The 20781-nt window shown below is 45.5% G+C and overlaps 2 protein-coding genes across 6 annotated transcripts in view; one reads left to right on the top strand and one right to left on the bottom strand.

Annotated features, from left to right (window-relative positions):
- LOC102380773 (ras-related GTP-binding protein A) overlaps positions 1-4346 on the top strand; it is a 19674-nt gene extending 15328 nt beyond the window's left edge. Inside the window, exons 8-10 of the mRNA XM_006036213.3 lie at positions 602-693; positions 2124-2239; positions 3816-4346. Coding sequence (XP_006036275.1) covers positions 602-693; positions 2124-2239; positions 3816-3913 — 306 coding nt within the window. The 3' untranslated portion in view covers positions 3914-4346. The remainder of the gene's footprint in view (positions 1-601; positions 694-2123; positions 2240-3815) is intronic.
- LOC102381190 (TNFAIP3-interacting protein 3-like) overlaps positions 1-20480 on the bottom strand; it is a 28001-nt gene extending 7521 nt beyond the window's left edge. For 2 of the 5 annotated variants that reach the window (XR_003091916.1, XR_003091915.1), the window contains exons 1-7: positions 19181-20470; positions 18714-18876; positions 17480-17623; positions 16309-16431; positions 13729-13965; positions 13237-13362; positions 6050-11528 (exon numbers count right to left, since the gene is read on the bottom strand). Coding sequence is in view for 2 of the 5 variants with exons in the window: in XM_006036215.3 (XP_006036277.1) it covers positions 11235-11528; positions 13237-13362; positions 13729-13965; positions 16309-16431; positions 17480-17623; positions 18714-18876; positions 19181-19194 (1101 nt within the window). In the remaining 3 variants the exon portion in view is untranslated. Of the gene's footprint in view, positions 1-4485; positions 11529-13236; positions 13363-13728; positions 13966-16308; positions 16432-17479; positions 17624-18713; positions 18877-19180 lie in introns of those variants that run through there. The other 3 variants (XR_003091917.1, XM_025192465.1, XM_006036215.3) reach the window with 3 other exon arrangements.
- Positions 20481-20781: the final 301 nt, after the last annotated feature.

The raw sequence follows: 20781 nt of genomic DNA, 5'->3' as shown, positions 1-20781 counted from the left end.
TTTTAAGTGACTGGCGGCCACATGCCCTACCACTGGCACTGGAGGTGGCCACAACCCCTGTAGGCTGCACGCTATGTGCACCAGGGCGTTTCCTGACCTCCTCCCACTGCACTGTGCACATAAGTGCCCCCACCCCTTGCTCTATTGCTGGCAAATGGGTCATCCCCTTCCTCCAAAGTGATAAAGGCACATAGCCAGGTGGCTGTAAGTTAATTGCTTGCATGACACGTGCAGCCCACAGGCCACCAGTTGGACTGCCCTGATCTAGGGCAGAATCAAGTGTAGCTATGGCCACATAATGAGTGTTCCCTACCCAGGCCTAAGGCAGAACTTAATTTTCCTCCCTGAAAATTTATCATTCCTTGGACCAAAAATGCTTCCAGAAAATTGGTGCAGCAGACCTTAAATAGGAATGAAGCGTCTTAGAACAGTCACTTGAAGTGGCCACAGTGTAGCTTCAAGTATGGGGGTGGTCTGACTTTTGGAAAATGGCAGGGTGAAGGAGAGGAGATCCACAGGACTATCTATTGGAAATATGGGTGGAAACCTCTGCTTTCATTGAATTGCTATTGATTTTCCTTTTTCTTTTCCCCCCCACAAGGTCATTTCCCACTATCAGTGCAAAGAGCAGCGTGATATCCACAGATTTGAGAAAATTAGCAACATTATCAAACAGTTCAAACTGAGCTGCAGGTGAGATGGATTATCAGGTTTTTAGCATCATTAAAAAGCACATGTAGTTTTCAGCATGTGAGTGGGAGTTGGAATCCCCACTTTGTGCTGCTTCTGCTTCTTCTTGTGTCCTTGTCATAAACTAGATGTTTTTCCAGAATCTTACACAACTGATGGCTCTTTCCATTGCTGTAGCAAGGTCTTCCTTCATACAAGTCTCACTGAGGAGTCGGCAAATGAGCATGTGTTCCATATCTTCACTTCACCACACTCACTTATATTCATGTCATTAGAGTAGTCCCATTTGAATATATTTGTTTTTGATCTTCCAGTTTGCATGTGCAGGCAATTCAGGCATCACTATGCTGGTCAGTCTAAATCCACCCCTCTTGGAAGGTCCTCCTGGGGTTCCAGGTCCATTTCAGAGCACCCATTTTGTACTGATTTACTGCAGCTCTGATTAGAGATAAATGGCCACTCTGTGCCCAGCCAGGCACACTTGGTACTTAAAGTCTTCTGTAGTGCAATTCAGGCTTGATACGAGGAATAATGCTGTGAATAGTTGGCCTCCGGAGAAGATGTCTTATCTAAAGTGGTGTCTGCAGTGTATCGTGTTTAATAATGACTCCGTTTCCCCTGCCTTTCATAACTTCCTTGTGGCAATCATTGAAAGTGGCATGTTTTGAAATGGCCGTTACTCTTTTCCAGTATTTTTTTCCCTGAGCTCTGCAGAGCAGTTACTGGACTGAGCTGGTGACCTAATGACAGGTGGTGAGAACACTTTGTGGCACTGTAAACTTAAAAGAACTTGACTATAAGAGCCAAAAATTTGATTTGAGAGGAAGCACTTGCTAAAGCAAATGTAGTAGCAGTCACAATTTGGAAGTTAATGCTTAAGATGCACTATAAGATTTGAAAAGTTTTTTGTTTTTTTTTTCAAAATGTCTCCATCTGTGTCCCCCACCCCAAGATTCCAGAGGTTTGGAATATGGTGGTGGGAACAGACATGTGACTATGTGGCTTAGGCTGCCTCCATAGTTTTTGGTTTCCTCCTGTCCTATGTTCTATCCCCAGAATTATTCCTGATGGCATGCACTGGGTAAATGACGCTGACTTAAGTGTAGCAAACTTGAACAAATTGAATGTGCAGTATGTGGAGTTTTCTTATTGGGTTCCACCTGCAAAGAAAGCTGTAGTTATTCAGCACTGAATAAAAAGGATCTAATACATTTTCATGTTTTGTAGCTGTAAAGTGAGAACTACAGCCATGCATCTGGAATTTATCAAAGCCTAGTGACTGAATTGTTATTGTGCAAACAAAGTTTTTTGACTTCAAACTGTGATCTGAAAAAACGTCCTTAGAAATGAGATGCTGTGCAAATGAAGAGCTTACTTTTGGAAAAAATGTTCTTTCAGTAGAAGTTAACTTTGCTTTTCTTTCCTCCTATTAGTAAGCTGGCTGCTTCTTTCCAGAGCATGGAGGTCAGGAACTCTAACTTTGCTGCTTTCATTGATATCTTTACATCGAATACATACGTGATGGTGGTCATGTCAGATCCTTCCATACGTAAGTTTGAGACTGTACACATTTTTGGGGTTGTTTTTCCAAAGAACTAAAGCTGATTAGCTCATTTGAATTGGGTGTCTTAAAATAGCTCCCATCTATACTTTATGGTGGTTAGGCTGGTTCTGTGTGTTAACCATGCTCTCATTGGTTGCAGGCATGGTTAAAAGTGCAAAAAGGCATCAAGCTTTGACTATGAAGTTCAGTAGTTTTTGATCTTTTTAGACTTGGGGCACCCAGTGTTAGACTGAAGATGCCCCTTGGAAAATGCCAGCTCTTAGTTTCCACTTGTTTTTTGCCTATGGAAAAGCAACGGAGCCATTTTTTCCATTGCGAAGAACTACAGCAAGGAAGAATGGTTTAAAAACTATAGATTCCTATTTGAAATCTCTGGGTTTATCTTGGGAATCATGTTTGCACACTTAATAGTGTGACACCCTTGAAAGGATCTCAAGGCAGCTCAGGGTGCTGTGGCATCCTGGTTGAGAACCACAGATCGGGTTCTTCAGTGCTGTCATCCAGAACAATAATTAATACAGTGAATATGGGAGTTTAAATTGGTCAGTGCCCATTAAGAAGTCTGTTTCACTAAAGCAGCACAGAGTAAATACTCTTGCTATATCATGTGGCAGCTGTGGAGACTTGTGTGGAGTGACTCAACTTAAACGTGTACACTTTGTGTATGAGTTGGGCCTTATACACAGAAGCAATTATGGATGCATCTCCATTTTTCAAAAAATGTCTAGCCTGGTGTGCTGGCTCTTAGATATTCAATAACACATTCTTGTGTTTTATTGCTAAAGATTTGCATTAGGCTATCTATGTCTGTTATGCAGCTTGACAACTTTAACTAAAACGTGTGGGGTGGGGTGGGGTGTGCAGCACAACCTGCTGGAGCATGGTTCCAGTGCAACAATTCCCTAAAGAACAGCAAATACTTTCCTTATTGTATTTGATCATTCCCATCAGTTAATCCAACCACGCTGTGGACTTGCTGGCCGTTGCAGTATTGCTGTGCTTTAGGAACTAACAGATGGGGAGTTGAGAAGCTAAAGCAACTTCCTTCCATAATTCCAACCCATTAGCAAACCCTTGCCTCACTGCAGCTGCCTCCGACTCTGTCAGTTACTCTTTGATCAGCGAGCCCAGATCTACTTATTGCTTCCACATATCGAGAAAAGAGCTAATCGAGGGCAGATCACTTTCAAGAGTATCGATACATTTTCCTACAGGTAATGCTCTTTAGGCAGAGAAATTCTATTCTATAAGTCACCTTCCAAAAAATCTGATCAGTAAAGAATCTGTCGCTCACTGTGGCATGGTGAAGCCTGTAGGATAGTCCCTTCTCTGTTGCCATGTTTCACAGCGTGAAATCCAGAGATACAAAGCATTAGTGAAATTGTGAACCAAGCCACTCAGAATGTTGTAGCCTCCATCCTGCTGCTGTGAGCCAGAACTACAGCAGGGAGACTTCCTTGTTGACCTTTCCAGGCAGCTCTTAACTTACGATCCTCTCCATACTTACATACCTTCTGGTTTTGTTCTCCCCCAACCCCTCTCTTCCTCTTCTCCTTGCCAGCTTCTGCAGCTACACTGATCAACATCCGCAATGCCAGAAAGCACTTTGAAAAGCTGGAGAGAGTGGATGGACCAAAGCACAGTCTGCTTATGCGTTGAGCGTTGGCCAGTCGTATGATCCTTGTGGGGAAAAAGTTGGAACTACATTTTCTAGGAGAATCTAACAATGTGGGTGTCTTTGTGGGCTTTGAAATGAGTGTGCTGCTTACCACTGCAATCTTCGTTTTTTTTCTCCTTTTAACGTTGGACACTAGTCACTCAGATGACGTCTGGATATACTGCGGACCTTCAAAAGAGACTTCCTGGCATATTAGGGATTGGGAAGATGTAAGGGCAGGTGATGTGCACGTGGTCTGATAAGGCTGGTTGCCATAGTCACACACAATGAAGCCTTTTGGTGTTTTGCTGTATTCCAGATTGCCACATAAATCACAAGGATGGAATACTTACTATTTTATCAGCAAGTTGCTAGAATACATTTATAAATTTCTCCTTGTCTTCAGTCATGAAAATAAATTTTTGCTACCAGGGATTTCGGTTCCCAGAGCTCTGGAGGTGGTTTTCTTGTTCTGCATTCTGAGGCAGCTTTGCCATTGGGATAGGCAAAGAGCTTTAGGAGCTGCATTTCTCTTTTCTTAATGCTTTGGGTCTTTTTTTTTCTTCTTTTTTTTTTTAATCAGACACTTCCAGATCCTCATTTGAGAGGGATTTTTTTATTGTGTCAGAATTCATTTGATCAAAGGGCATTTTAGCCATAAAGCCATTTTCAGTCATTTTAATGTTTTTGCTGTGATTGAAACTTGCCACAATGTGGGGAAAAGATCATCCTTCTTAAAGACAAAGAGCAGAAAGCACTGCTTCCTCTTAATGGTCCTTGCGCTCCAGGTCTCCATCCATATGAGGTGCTGCAGAGGGAAAGCGGAAACGTTGTCTGTCCCATTGACTGGATCATGTGTGCATGAGCTAAGTTAGCTGTGTTTGCAAAAAGCCAGTCTGACAGTATTGCACACCATTGTGACTCTACATTACTGTCTAATTTATTTTTACTGGACTTGTCTTGCTTCTCCATTAAACATGGGAAAAATGAAAAGCACTGTTGTTAAGGGAACTCTCTAAGGTGATGAACTGGATGGGGTTGGTGTTTGCAGAGTGAGATGTTGCCAAGTCTGAAAAGTCCAGCACTTCTGGTTTGTTCTCCTCTAATGTTTCCCTCAACCTATCACTTTACTTCCAAGACAAACTAGTAAAAAGCAAATTTTTCACAGGGTCTGAAATGTGAAGTGCTTGTCTTTACTTAGCCCAACACAATACCCCCAGAATTGTCCAGCAGTTCTAAATTTATGCATTATTGAACATTATGCATATGTGCCTCATGAAGCCTGTTCACAGGGCACATATTATATCCTTTGCTGTCAGGGCTATTTTAAAACCTATAGTTGTGGAGTCAGCATTCCAGCAGGAGTGAAATTTCCTGTTACCCAGGTACACTAAAAATGCAGACATTTCATCACATGGAAGGTTTTTTGAGTGGATTATACATGCTGATGAGAATTCTAGTGCTCCCGAGGTGATGAGTATGGTGCACATTATGGCATGGGATATACCAGTATGGCCAGCCTCTGCTACCAACTCAAATCAATCCCATACAGGAACAAGGGGGGTGTGAAACAACAAAAGCTCCCCTCAAGTAATCCCTGTCCATTGCAGCTCCTGTTCTGAATTTCAGTCCATAGAAATCTTGAGGGGGTTTTTTTGTTGTTTTGTTTTTTAAATCCCCAAGTGCAATTCTCCAATGTGCTGCTTGAATCTAGGGGACTTCAATTATAGAAGCATCCAGGCAATTACCGGGAACGATTCTTGGCACTCTTGCTCTTATTAGCCATGCTTTCTCAAACCTCAGATACTGCTGGGGAAAGCAGAAAATGTCCTGTCCCTCCACATTATGAGCATCCACTCCTGTTTTTGCAATTTTGGTTTTAATTTCACCATCCTACGACAGTTGCAGTTTGGAGCAGGTTTGAATGCTGTACCTATAAGATGCTAGATGATTAAATGAGGGATAGAAGTAGGAAGATGTACATTACTGTTGCAGGATTCAAAAATGAATTTATTTTTACCATGTGTTGAGAGAAGGGGAAACAACTTGGAGCGGTTTGCAAGCTGCTAGTAATTTCCTTGAAGTAAAATTTCAGTGGCTAAGATGCAACGCAGAATAATGCTGAGAATATTACTTACCACGGAAATTGTTGCGTGATGTCTTCTGTGGAGCACGTTGGTGTAGTAGCTTGAAGTTCACTCTTTCATTATGTCCCTTCATGGTCTAAACTTCCCCAATTTCAGATGGGTTAATAAAGCATGTTAGCTGGGCCACTGTAACTATTATGTGTGTTACAGCTGCACCTAGTATCTTAGGTGCTTACCTGCTTTGGGTACTTTCAAGCAGGTCCTTGGCACCCTCCAGTGTGAGACGAGTATCCCTCCCCATGTGACGAGTCTGCTAGAACAGCTCTTGTGTCATTTTACCAGCTGTTTAACTTGGTGCACAGAATTGCAATGAAAGATTTAAACTGTTTTTCTTCACTGTTCTGAATGGAGCATTGTTTTGGCTGCTTTCAAAGACAAGCTCGTAACTGAATTGTGCTCCTTGCTATCAGTTTGTTGCTTGGTATGTATTTGAAATAGCAGATTGATTTAAAAGCTGCAGAGGAGCATTGCCAGCAGAGGGCAGTGTTTAGTTTTGGCATCAAAGAAGCCTTGGCATGTGAGATCAACATTCCACCACAGGATCTGCTATAGCACCAGCAGTGTTTCACAGACCAGTGCTAATAGGGTTGTTCCTCCTGCCCTGAGAGATGTCCTGTTGATATTCATCATCAAGCAGCAGGGGATGGGATGTAAAGCAAGTCCTATTTTTGGCTGGTTTGGAGAATTCTAGCTTTTAATTACTTATTACGGCCATATCTCTAGATCTTCTGTCGATGGAGCTTAAGTTTTAGGGGCAAGAGGTAAATGTAACTTCATGTTGCAAGAACTAAATTTTAATGGGGTCCTGTTGTGTTCTTTTGTCTCCCAAAGACACATAGGATTAATGTTACTGTGATGTACCATAATGTTTGTATCTGCAAGGAACAAGTGTCAAGGTGAATGCCACACTACTTGTCTTCACCATTCCAACAGTGGCCAAAAGAAAACACTCTTAATCTTCACTTTACATCCCCAGCATACATTGCTGGCTAAGTTCCCATCACTGTCTCTTCTCCTTTCCAAGTAATTTTTCTGCTTCAATGCAATCTACCCATAATATTTTCAGTTCTGCCAGGGCAGAGGTTGTGGGGTGTGTTGCTAGCTCACGTACTGCATCTGTAAATTTATGAAGACAGGTTGTAATGGCCACCCAGTGCCAGTCTGCTCTGTTGCCCTTTGCTCCCGGGGGAGTTCTGTAACCATTTCCTTCCTTCCTGCTGTTTGAATGAAGCTGCAGCATGGAGGAAAGAGACTACTGTTGGTCTCAAAATGAGAACTCTTCCCCTTTTTAAAGGTTGATTTATTAAAATGGATCTTTGCTTCCTTGAGGAATATTGAGGTCAACTGTCCTTATGTTCATAACTGCAGCCTACTGGCATTTGAAGTCCTTTTATAAAGTTGCAGTCCCTTATCTTCTGTATGGCAAGGAGCTTTGGGCAGTACATACTAAGCAGCTGAGGCCTGGACACGGTTCTTGAATTGTGGCATGCACAGTTGAAATGCTTTTCTGCTAGCATTTCACTTAGAAATCTAACCTGCTTGCTTGAATTCCTCTGCCTTCTTTCAGATTTAAGGCACAACATATTAAAAAAACAACTTGGAAGTACAGGGTTCGTGTTTCCTAATACAACCACCCTTTTCAAAGGCCTACTGAAAAGTTTCTTGGGCATCTCCACTCCCTTTCCTCTACTGATTGGAGTGTGAAATTAGCAAATCTGTGTGCACTGTTCCCTTACTCCCCAAAAGACTAGCATCTATTTGATTGGCACATTGGAAAATGGAGTGCTTACAAATTAATTCTATCAAGGTCTTACCCAGGACACTTGCTTCTGAGCAATCGTGGCTGCTTGTCCTAGTACTGAATCTTATTCATACTTGTGCCAGCAACTCTTGGGCCTAAATCAATAACTGGAGGCATCTTGTTGCTGAACATTGCAGTGACTTCTGGTGTATCTATAGGTGGGGGGAAATTCAAGCTGCTTTATATAAAAGGTTTTTGAGGACTGAAATCCTGTAATTGTGTTTGCCTACAGAAAAACTCAAATCATTAACCCTGTCCACTCTGGCCTTGTTTTCAGTATAGTGTGAGGCCCGTGACTGTCAGGAGTCATTCTAACTGACCTGATGCTAAACACAATTTAACTCACGGTCTACACAGACTGTCAGGCATCATATGAGATCACAGGTAAACAGTACAGGAAGCATTAATCAGGGTTCATTTTAACCAGCCTTACTCCAATGAAAGGGCAAATCTTTGGCACAACCAATATACAGTACACCCATTATTCTGTATTTAGATGGTATGTTAGTGCTGCTACATGTCTAACTTCAAGGTTTGTCTATAAGTCAAAAATAATGGCAATATGAAGGAAAAGCTCCTGCCTCAGAAGCAATTGAGAGAGATCCTAGGCTAGTAGAGGAGGATTAATATTGGTGGATATATGCTGGTGTGTCAGCAGTTCAGCATGGAAGATTTGCATGCGACTTGCTGTGTTTGTTGGATTCATGGCTACCAGCAGTGTCCCCTGCAGCAACACTTGCTATAGGCTGCTGTTCTCTCTGAGCTGATTGTTTCCCTGTACATCTTTTATTTAAAAGCCACAATGCTCTTGTTGATCACCACTGGATTCATGGGCTAGGTATTGGGTGGATCAGAGCTTGGTTGATGGTTAGAATTACATTTGAAAATCACTGAAATCCCACTGAAGTTGATCCAGTCCTTGGTCTTTCCTGGAGTTCCATGCTCTACATGGTTTGTGACTTTAAGAGTTCTTGGTTATAAGGCTTTTTGGTACCCTTGCTTGAAAACTTCTGCCCCACCTCTCAAACTGGCTCCGTGTGGATGCAGCATGGGTCCTGGAATAGGTGCCACATACAACTAATGTCCAGATGGGATGCCATATGTGACTTGCAGGTCCTACCAACATCCCCATCCAGACCCCACATCATTGCTGTGGAAAGGATAATGCTTAGTTATATGAGGCAGGTACGTTAGAAGACCCAGGGCCAGCACCAGGGGCTCGATGATGGGGTCCTATCTTTGACACCCCTGCTTTATATTTTTGAATCTACAAATCGATGCATGTTCAACTGTGGGCTCTCAAGTCTTCTAACGTAACTTCTTCATATAACTAAGCATCATCCTTTCCACAGCAACGGTATGCGGTCTGAATGGGGATGCTGGTAGGAACTGTTTGGTAGAGTACCATCATAAACATGTGCTATAGGCCTTGGGGTCAGTCTGGGATTCCATTTCCCAGTGATACTGTCTTGCTGTGTGACGACATACCAATCACATCACCTCTTTTACCACATCTGTTGTCTGGGAAAGCTCTTACCTTCCAGCAGCGTTGTGAGCTTTAATGTTTGTGAAACATTTTGCCTGGAAGAACCTCTGCTTTGAGATCCCCTGGTGTAGTCTCTGGGCATAAACTTGTGGAGCATGAGACAGTGTTTTAAGGAGAGTGTTCTAACAGTGAGTCTTTTTCTTTTTGGTTTGTTGTAGACCTTTGTGGGATAGTATTGCTGACTGGGGGTTCGGTATTTCCCCTTGGTATGGAAGGCAGTAAAATGTCCTTATTTGGAGACTTTACTTGAGTTTAAAGGCAGACTTTGGTTGTAAGACTCTTCCCATTTCTCCTATGAGTAGGTGTTCAGAGTTTCATGAGCCAGTTACTAACCTGCCAAACCTAGGGATTCATAACTCTGTATGTAGATGCTCTTCATGGAAGAGTGACTCTGTGATGCATGAGGCTGGATTTCTGAGGTGGCTGTAACCTTAGTATGCTGGTATTTCTGAGCTGGTTATATGTGCTCTAGGTATTTATACCACACAAACTTTGGTGTCTGAGCACTGGTGCCTGCAGAAGCGTTGGCTAACCACACAAGCTCATGTGTGTATCATGCATCAGATAAAAGTAACACAAAATCCTCCCACAGATGCTTAACAAAGTGGGTATCCAGCCCACCCCTAGGTTGCCTTTCGAAACAACACAGTTTTGTTGTTAACAGTTGCCTATTGAGGACGTTGGTTTTGAAAGCTCTTGCTTGGATTTCGGGGCTTTCAGCTCTAGGTCACTGTCTGAATGCAGCGAGGGTCCAACCTGTGACCAGTTACATTCAGCCCAGTTCCTAACGGACAGCAGTCTACATTACAAATTGGCTGGTGTTGCTACAACCAACTAATGGAACTGCTCCTGAGGCCATGAGAGTGAGCTCCTCACCCCATTCTTGGGGCATAGATGGAGAAATATAAGAAAGTTTCCTCTCTTGCAGGCCAGACATTGTACCTTCCCCGCCCCCTTGAAGACGGAAACCTTTACTTTATCTCCAGAGCTATTGGGTCAGCTGTCATTTGGTTTCTAATGAAGAAAAGAACATACTGCTGCCTGTCTGACAGGCGCTTAAAAACTAAGATATTTGTATGTACTTTTAATAGATTGTGCAAAGCTTCACAGTAATAAAATCTGGGGAAAAAGGTTAAAATAAATAAAAACGAGTTGTCCCTGATTTTCTCTGGCTGAGTTTCTGGTGCCAAGTGAGCGCTGCTATAGCAGAGCTGAAGTCATCCAAGACTTAATGAGGCACTGGAAGACACTGTTAATTAAGGACAAAATATAGCAAAGGAGCCTGGAGTCCTTTTACAGCAATAGGAGCAATAAGCCCTTTTTCAGATGCAAACAGAAGCATCACCTAATTTTACCTTGAGGCCTCCTTTTTCTCAGTGCCCTTCTTGATGCGTGGGACAATGTGCTTCTTCAAGCTTCATCTCCCTAGAGTATGTTGGAGGTTAGCCTGAAGCTGGTGGTGCTCTAGGAGCAAAGGAGCGTGAACTGCCTTTGGAGCTGGGTTCCATCAAGGCCTGTGCACAAACACTCCATTGTTATTTCAGTGGTGTGGACAAAAGGCAGGAGAGGAAGCAAGGCGGTTCATCTGGGCTTCTGCGTCAGAACTGGATCAGTCCTCAAGCCCTGATTTGGTCTGAGCTGTAACCAGTGGTGACGGCTAAAAGCATCTGTGGTTATTTGCCTGCCTGGTGCAGAAGAACAGCACTACAACCAGTTCCTAGTTGCAGTAGAAACATGGACCCAGCTGGAAGTGATGGCAGAAGATGATGTAGGAGCTTAGAAGGGACTGCCTTGGAGTTCTGTCTCTGCTGTTTCTGTGTCTTTCCTTCCTAGTAGTCTCTGCTGAAAGGGGGGGCCTGTGCTTGAGCATCTGGGGGCTGGTGATGCTTGGTCTGCTCCCCTGTCTTGGGGCCATGCTTCTCACAGTGCTTGTTGCAGGTGCCTCGCTTGGGTGTGGGGGAAGAAATGCTGTGCGCGGAGGAAATGGGTGCTGGTGGCTTCTCGTGGCTGTTGCAGCGATGAACCAGGATGGGCTCTTTGGGGTGAGACTTGCTCTTTAAGAGGCGCTGAAGCAGCTGCTTATCTGATCTTTCCTTCCTGAAGTCGTCCTCAAAAATCTTGAGCTATGGGGAAGCAAATTTAAAAAAAAAAAAAAAAAGAGAGAGAGAACTGATGCAGGGATCTCAAGGCAGGTCTGTGCAACTGAGACATTAAGCCAGCTTTGAACATGGCCCAACCCTATCCAGGCCCATCTGAGAAGAGACTCATTCCCATCTCCTGCCCTGATTTCCTCTTGCCTATAAGGCCAGAGCTTTCTATAGAAGAGCAGGAGAAAAAGTTTCAGCTGTTCACCTATCTAGTCCTCAGCCTGGCAATTAGCTGCCTTTATAAATAGGACCACAGGATGGAAAGAGGCTAAGTCTTTGAGCCCAATACATGACTAGTGTTAATCCTCAGGCTTTGCAGAGCAAGTGTTCTGGGATGTTGAGGGTAGGGAGCCTTGTGCCATCTACTTGGAGACCAGGAACCTATTGCAGGGGTGGAAATGAACTTGGTATGCCTGGAGATCAGGGAGCTTGCACATGCTGGGCATGACTGGCTGGAATGAGTTTCTTGCATTGCTTTCAAAAAGCTTTAAATAGCTTGTGGCTGCTGGACGCTGGCCAGCTGTGTTTGACTGGGATCACAAGAGCGGGATTTTTTTGAATTGTCAGTTCAATGACCTTCTCCTGAGACTGGGAAGTCGGGCACTGTTCTTCCCTGCACCTGTTGTTTGTGCTCACTGCTGTAAACTGAAGGCAGAATGTGCCATTGATCTTCCTTAAACATGCTGCTGAGGTGTGGGGGTCAGGCTGTAGCCTAGCCTACTCTTCTGCAGCTGTGCTGGCTCTGCAGAGCCTGTAGCAAAATCTTTTGTCATTAAAATTGGATCTAATTTCTCAATTCTTCTAAAGAGCCTATTGCCATAATGTCCAGGAGTTGGCTGTTGAAGCAGGTCAGAGTAGCGAGCTGCTCTTGCTGAACTACTTCTTTGCTATAACCACATTTTAAATGCAGGATCTGCTAATGGCTGTAATTCTGCAAACCCCAATCCTATGAAGAATCCAGTGTCATAGTTGGGACACTTCACAAAGGATCCAGAAAGGACTCCCCTACATGCCCCCCTCAGTTCATGTGCTATGTAACTTGTACAGAGCACTTAGGCAGGTCTTTCCCTCTTTTTCTGAAGCATTGGGAATTGGTCAGTGCCAAAAGCAGGAAGCAAAACTATCTTGGGTTGTTCTGATCTAGCAAGGCAAACCTGCTCTCCCTACATCTGTTCTGTAGGGCTGTGCAACATTTTGCCGGCCATTTCATTTTGACGCAGTTTCAACTCATTTTGAGGTTGAAACAGCAAAATCAAAACGAAACAAAGGGCATCGATACAGCCTCAAACAAAACAAGGCTAGTCAAACGTTTCGACCGTAGCGCTGGGGGTGGGAAGTCAGTCCAGCTGGGCTGACTTCCCATCCCCCAGTGTTAGATTGGGCCAGGCGCGGGGAGTTAGCCCAGCTGGGCTGGCTCCCTGGCCCCAGCTGGGCTGGCGAAATGTCGAAACAGCCTCACTGTTTTGACGAAGCAAAACGGAACAGCTGTTTTGAATCAAAATAAATTCAAAACAGAACGCTGTTGCATCAAAACCTCGAAATTCAAGGCGAAACGGAATGGTGCCATTCTGCACAGCCCTACTGTTCTGCACTGATTGGGAGACACGTGTACATCTTGTTCAGCTGTTCCATTCTTCTGCAGGTTGATGGCATTGGCAGGGAGGCCATCTAGGGAGGGACCCACCTGCTCCTGCAGAAGTGCCATCTGCTGCCTCATCTCCTCCTCCTTCTTCCGCAGCTTCTCGTTCTCTGCCTTGATTCGCTCCCGGTCTTTGTGTTCTGTCCTGTAATCTGCCTCATAAATTTCTGTCTGTGAAAGCAGGAAGAGGTGTCTATCAGAAGTCTGCCTGCCCTTGCCTGATAAGGAATGCTGCAAAGCAATTCTCATGCAGGGTCAGGGCCCCCTTTTCCCCCTGGCAGCTCCATGTATAATGATACAGTGTTAGAGGAATACTGCAGGGCTGCCCTGGGCTGGTGGCATATGGATCACCACTCAGCTCTTCCTGTGGGGCACTGAAGAGGCATGGAGTGCAGGGCAAATGGACATTAGCCAGACCCTTTGTTCCTCAGGTGTCAGCCACAGCAAATATCTAGGCATGCTTCTTCTTTCCTCTCCCCGCACCCCAGTCACTTTTCCCTGGAGCACCTGCATCTCAGGGGACCTGTACCGAGTTACCTGGCACTTCAGGGCTTCCAGCTGGTCCTTCAGGTCTGTCACCTCTTTTTCAGGGTCTGAGCTGCTATTAAAATGTGGGAAGTGCTGGCACTTCCTGGGCTTGCAGCTGTCACTGCCTTGCACTTTTGGACCAGCTGCTTCGTGTTTCCTTGGAGAATTCTCCTTCGCATTCTTCTGAAGTGGGAACTGGAAATCTGGGAATTCCTCCCAGGGCATGGATGAAAACACCTCTGCACCCTAAGGAAAGCAATTCTTGAAGGTCAGCTCTTGGCATCCTCCAGCAGCATTACCCCTACTCAAAAATGACTAGTATCTTAGAAAAGCTGGTCAATTTAACATTGGGCCCATGGGTTGCTCTTTCCTTTCCCTGATACTGTGTACACTGCTAGCTGCAGTTCCATGTCAAAGTAACAGTCCCATTATGCTGCCACCAGCCAGAGTTAGGGATTCTGTGTGGGGAAATATCTGCTGTTGAACCTGTTGTTTGTAACCTGGACCTTTTTGGGTAGAGGAATGGTCCCACCGGCCACTGTACCTGTTCCACAGCGTCTCCCAGGCAACACTGCAGGAACCAGCTCACAACCTGCTGGAACTCAGCAGGACAGGCCAGTTCTGAGTGCCTGTACGATGTATTAGTTGATAGAAATCCTGAGTCATGCCTGTATTGTTGGCATGGGACTTGTGATGGGAGACCGGACCATGCCTGAGGCACCAGATAGGAAAAGTGTAAAGGTAAAACTAAGGAGTCATGGTACCCAACCTGCTCTCAAGGGAGTACTCTGCCACTGAAGAGACTACAGCAGATATCCTGGCTGTCTCATTCCAGTAAAATTGGGTATTTTCTGCACCAATTTATTTTGGGTAATTTTGAGTCATGATTACTGTGAGGAGGGTGCTCAAGCCACTCAAGACCAGTCTGAGTGGCTGATAGCAACAAGATGGGAGGGACAACAGTTCTAGGACTTTTGTCTTGATGTGACAGCATGGTCCAGTGATTAAGCACCGGACACTTAAGAAATATGGGTTGTTCCTGCCTCTGAGCCAGCCCACTATATGACCTCAATCAAGCATCTTCCTGTCTGGGTATTAGCTGTTCTTCCTACCACCCTTTATTTATCTAGTCTGCTTCAGCTGTAAGATCCTAAGAGCAGAGGTGCTTGCTACACAACAAGAACCCTACATCATCCTGGGGCATTTAGATGTTGCTGTAATACAGGTAACAGTGTGGTGGTTATTGTGACTGTCACCCTGTTTTGAAACCTGTGCTTTCAGCATGGTTGCACTGAAATGATTCTCTAGCACTGTGCAACTGGCTGCTGGAGCGTGGGACTGATTTAAGCTGGATCAAGGCTCCAGTATAGGTTCCTATTAAGAACAAAGCACAGTTGAGTGCTTATTGGACAGCCCAAAGAGTACAGTTAAAACCAAGCTGTGTCATTCTTCAAAGTCAACATCAACCAGGAAGACCTTGGGAAGTGCAATGGAAAGAGGACTGAGAGTGCTGACTGGCTGGTAAGGTCACATGATCTAAGACTACAATTTGGTTTTCACTGAGACAGCAGTTGTTCTGCTGTTCTGTTCTAGCCCCCATGCCGCAGGTGGTGAGTTCTTTGTGTGCTGTCTAACCCCGCTCAGAGGAGGTCCCATACCCTTCTAATGGCTTGTCCACTTAAAGATGAATGAGGATTAAGGTGAGATGTAATCTAAAGTAGTGATTTTCAACCTTTTTTTTGCACCAGGACCCATTTGTAAACATTGACCAGTCCTGACCCAGTGCCCCTTGCTCCCAACCCACTGCCCCCAGCCCCACAGTGTGTGGGGCACTGGTAGGGGCACAAGCAGCCCTTTGCAGGCTGGAACTCTTGCCAGCCTGCAAGTAAAAAGCCACGGTTTCCCACTTGTTTTATCCTTTAATGGAGAATCCATTTTTAAAGTTTGTTCACAACCCTTTCATATGCTCTTGTGACCCACGTGTTAAGAACTGCTGATCTAAAGCATCCTAGTGATTCCCAAATAACTCTCCTGTACACACTGCTTCCAGAGTATATGGGTACTCATGGCTATTCTGGAATGGCTCTGCCTAAATAACTCTTCCAGAACAATTCCTGGTGTAGAAGGATCTGTTGGCATCCAAGATGGACACCCAAATTTAAAAAACCTGCTCCAGATCCACATTTAACATGTGTATCCTGAACTGCAGCAGTGGCCTTTGAGGAATATGTTTTACTTGGTGCTGATACCTGACCATGGTAGCCAGCTCCCTAGGCTTGCACGGCCCAGGACGTTCTAAAACCCATGTCTGCATCTGCACTAAGCTGCTGATACTGTCTTTCATCCCAAATCAGCAGGCTGATGACCAGGATGGGTGCCTTTCCAAAACCCAGGAACTGTTCTGAAGATAATGGGGCTCCTCTCCCTCCCTGAGTGACAACTGAGGTGTCTGTTTTCTGAGCAGCTCTCAAGCTATGCTCTTGAAGCCCAATGAATCATAGCCCTCTGTTTGTAACACTATAGCCTTTGGATGCAAGCCAAGATCCTGTATTCTAATGCAAGAGGGAGGAGGGTTTGTAACAGACTTACAGCTGAGGTCCTTTTCTCCCTGCTATGGTGTCGATTGCCTTCTAACTGCCTTACATACTCCTGTAAATGCTGGTTCTTCTTGAGCTCCTGGATCAGGGTTTGTTCGTAGTACTCCCTCTTGTTCTGAAACGGGCAGGCAGACAATCAGAAGTGGCATCTACTATCCAAATGGAACACGCAGGGCCTGGATGATAAACTTGTCCATAGAACAGGATCCAGAAAATGAAAGCTTTCTCCAGTTATTGAGCCTTATTGAGAAACATCATGGAGACCCAGCTCTAAAGGGTGAGCTGTAATGTCTGCAAGTGCTAAGCCTTGCAATTCTTTCTGTTGTTTCGCCATGTCGTTTACCAGGAGCTAAACTGGTGGAAATATACCGTATAGTGGGCAAAGCATTGATCTGGGATTGAGGAGACCTGAATCCTGTCCCTGGCCCTGCTACCAACCTGCTGTGTGACCCCAAGCAAGTTGCATCAACTCTACCTCAGCTTCCTCATCTGTGAAATGGGGCTAATGGTACTTCCTTTTAAGTGTTCTTAGAGCTACAGGCCAGGAGTTTATATGCAAATGATTTGTCACCATGATTCTAGCATGCTCTTTCTCTCGAGTGGCTTCCCCATACACCCCAAAGCCATTCAGTGTTAGAAGTGAGGAGAGGAGCTTTGGAAAATGATCTGGGCAGTGAGTATCCTTTCTCCTTCCAGCCCATCAGAATTCACCTCAGTTGTGAACTGCAGCAGACTTGAACCAGGGGTTTCCACAGGTGAAAGACAAATGAACTTAATCCATGTTGTCACCTACCAGATTAGTTTAGAGGGGAAGGGAGGGGAAGCTGCTCCTGCTACTTGGTGTGCTTCATTTCTACCTCCAGTGGTGTGTGCATGTGTGAAGTGGTGCAGCAATGCTGTGTTTCAGGGAAGCTGGGAGGATCCTCAGAGAGAATATTGCTAAAGAACTGAAAAACTGACCTTACAAGTGATACTTCCAGCCCAGTTAGCTGTGAGGTGATGCTAAACCAGGCTCATCTTTCCTGTATGATCTATTGGTTCTGAGATTAGAGCCACAAGTAAACTTGGGTTATTATCAAAACCTCTGGCCTGGCCCTCAGGCTCATCCCTGCATGATGCCGCCCCCCCAATGCTTAGAAGGTATTGGGTGGCTATTTTTTCACCTGTTCATGCTCCAACTTCATGGAGAGCTTCTCTGTCTGCTGCTTGAGGGTGAGCACCTCCTGCTGCAGGGCCCTGATCTTCTGCTGCAGCCCCAGGGATGTGGTGTGGTAAATCTGGTCCCACTCTTGATTCAGCTTCATCAGCTGCAAAGAAGAGACAAGCCAGTGAGGGGCTGGTGGGAGGCTGGTGCCCAGGGGTGTAGTGGCTGTACTTCCAGCCTCCTGTGAGAGGCTGCTCTCTGTTCCAGACCAGCCCAAGGGAGGGATATGTTGCTGGGGGTCAAGCCCGCACTATCCATTGTACTATAGTGTTATAGGAATGTATAACTTCTGCTAGAAGAAATTTGGGAGATGGGAAGGATCTGGGATAATCAGCCTCAGAGTTCTCATCCCAGAGTTCTCTATGCCTAAAACCCTACTCTGGCCAGAACTAGGGAACCACTCATTGTGATTGATTATAGGACTGTGGCACTTCAATGGTCACATCTGCTCAAGAGGTGTTATGCTTTCAGGGCTCAGTTGTGCACTTGTAGCGATCTTGTGGGCTGCTCTTCACAAAAGACTCTTGTCTGTTAGTATGCGACTAAGTTGCACTAGCTACCACCACGTCAAACGGTATGGTAGGAGAAGCTGTGGTTGTCATGCTAGGCAACTCTGGTTGAGCTCAGGCGGTGACCCAGCTGGCAGGTACGACCACAGCCTGATCAGAGAAAGCATCCTTCCACACTGACTCTCTCCTGTGGCGATTTTGCAAATGCTGCTTTGGCCTCCCTCCTTCAAGTACAGTGTACAACTGCTCCTCCATCCCCCAGGCACTAGCCTCTCAGCTCCTTGGATCACAAGTGAAGGGACAGATGCAATGCAATCAAGTTTGTGCATGGCAGGGGATGACACGGCAACCCAGCGCAGTCAGCACTATGGGGCAGGACTGTTCTGAGCCTGGCTGGGAAGGGATGAGAGTAAGCAGTGGGTCCTGTGCCATATGCCCTGCCCCTTTGCTACACAATGAGTTGAAGGGAGCTTGAACCTTAAGGGACAAGAGAAGTTGCCTCCTGATGGCCTGCAGCTATGCAGGAGCAGGACAGGAAGATGGAGAGTAGGGCCTGAGTGCTGATCCTTCTGGGCAGCAGTGGCTGAGATGGCAGGAATATTCCTTCCCCACCCCCTTCCCCTCGGGTGGAGGAACCACCTACATGCTGGGTGGGGAGGAATCCCCAGTCCAGGCTTTGCTCACCTCCTTGTTGATGCGCCGCAGCTCTGTGTTCTTGTTGAGCAGCATCAGCTTCTCCTCATCGGCTGAGGTCACCGTCATGCTCTCCGAGATGTAGGTGACAACCTCCTCAGAGTCATTCCTGTCAGAGATGGCAGGCTCACTCAGCACTCCAGGAGCATTCTCCCTGCCCAGCCATCAGGAGAGAAGGAAAGTCAAGGACAGGACCACAAGGGCACAGCTTTACTCTTAATGCCAAGCCACCTCATGCAGATGGACCTTATAACAAGAACATGTATTCCTCTGTGAGGACCTATCCTTTAGCTACCCTCCTCACCCGGGCCTGGACATGCATTGTACTCACAATTAATGCCATATCCACTGGCTGGCCTTAGCCTATGGCCCCTTGCTCTATAGACAGCTACCCTAGGAGCAGCAGCTGAAGAGCACAGCTGGGACAGAACTGATGCTGAGAGAGATCTTGCTCTTACCTGGTAGTCAACATATCAGGCTATGATCCATTCACACCATTCAGGCTGTAAGTAAAAGCCCTCTAAGGCTCCGACTTGATGCCAAGAGCCCAGCTGTCTTGCTGAGGAGAGCTCTGGGGATGAGTTGCATAGATCTCACGCCAATTGGGGAAGTTCTTGGTAAGTGTATTTGCATACACCAGATTTGCATAAGCAACTTCATTGAAAGGGGGTTTGAAGGGGGATTTTGGCTAGAAAAGTGCATGTGCACGTGAAAGCAAAAGCTTATAAACCCCAAGCAAGCTCCTAACAGCAGATCTGTGAGGGACCCAATCCTCTTGTCTCCTAATGACCCCACTCAGCAGTTTGTAAAGCCAAACAGACAGTATGGTACCAGAAAGTGTTGTTCCTGAGACTTTTCATGAGTGGAGCTGAATGATCCCCACAGAGAAAAAACATGCTCGTTGGTATATAACATCTCTTCTCACCAATCTGCAAACTAGATGCAGCTTTGCGCTTCTGCCCTGCTTCTCAGCAGGGGCTGTGGCTGTGGTAAAGTCTAATCTTACTGCAACTTTCACCACCTGTACCACAGCCAGGCCTTTGTAATTGTGCTGTGAGGTATCAGCATAAACAGCCAAATTCTGAGCAGACCTTGTTTTATGAAGTGACTCGAGCTTATTTTGTCAAACCATGGTCCCTGATTTCAGCCACGATGACTACACCTCCAGCGTGGTGTTTGTGTGTTTACTGTATCTCATTTTAGTTTCTTGTCCAGATTAATCCAAATCACAAACTTGCATCCCTGTCCACATCCAATAGCCAAGTGAAATCCAAAAGCAAAAAATCTAGCAATTCCCATGTCTCCTTTTTTTCTACCAAGTTGTCATCCTATGTGCAGCTCCCAGGCCAAAAGGCATGGGAATTCATATGCCTTGCGTTACGCCTGATCTTAGACCCAACACCCCTGGATCTGGGTTGCTCTCTACCATGCAGTTTTACAATTCTGAAACAAAGCCAAACAGGCCAGAACAGCATCCACACACCCACAGCCACACAAGCATGGGGATTTCAAACCACAGTCATTTCATAGCTCTGTTAAATTACCAGACTTGCAAGTAACTAGCTTAAAAGAAAAAAAAAAAAAAAAGGAAGGCTTTTCCTCAAGAGCATGTTGTGGGTTTTGGATTTGATCAGCAATAGCTTCTACCAAAGGGCTTTAAACCCCTTTCTGAGCAGCAGTTCAGTTGAAGGAGCTGTGATCACTGCCGGCCTTATAGCCGTACTCTTCCTCTTCCCACTTTCGCCCCTGCCTCTTTTTTTCTTCCTACTTTGCTGAGTTATCTTAGCCGCTTTTACTTTGGCTGAAACAAGAACCGCCTGGGACAGCAGCAGCCTCATGGGATTCAGACAGCTCCCTTGCGTTCACTGGAAAGGGGAAGCAGAGGGAAGGTAAAAAAAGGGCATTTGTATCTTGTGGAAACACTGAGAGGTTCTAATTCAGGTTCCGGAGCAGATCTACAGATCTCTGACACCAAGTCTGAGAGGAAAAGCAAGATGGTATTTTTACTGTTTGCTGTCCCACAACCAAGCCGATGTGAAAGAGACTGCTAAGTACCAAC

Source organism: Alligator sinensis, unplaced genomic scaffold (genome assembly GCF_000455745.1).
Source record: "Alligator sinensis unplaced genomic scaffold, ASM45574v1 scaffold495_1, whole genome shotgun sequence".
Classification (NCBI taxonomy): Eukaryota; Metazoa; Chordata; order Crocodylia; family Alligatoridae; genus Alligator; species Alligator sinensis.
The sequence above is the reverse complement of the archived record's forward strand: the minus strand, read 5'-3'. Positions and strand labels throughout refer to the sequence as shown.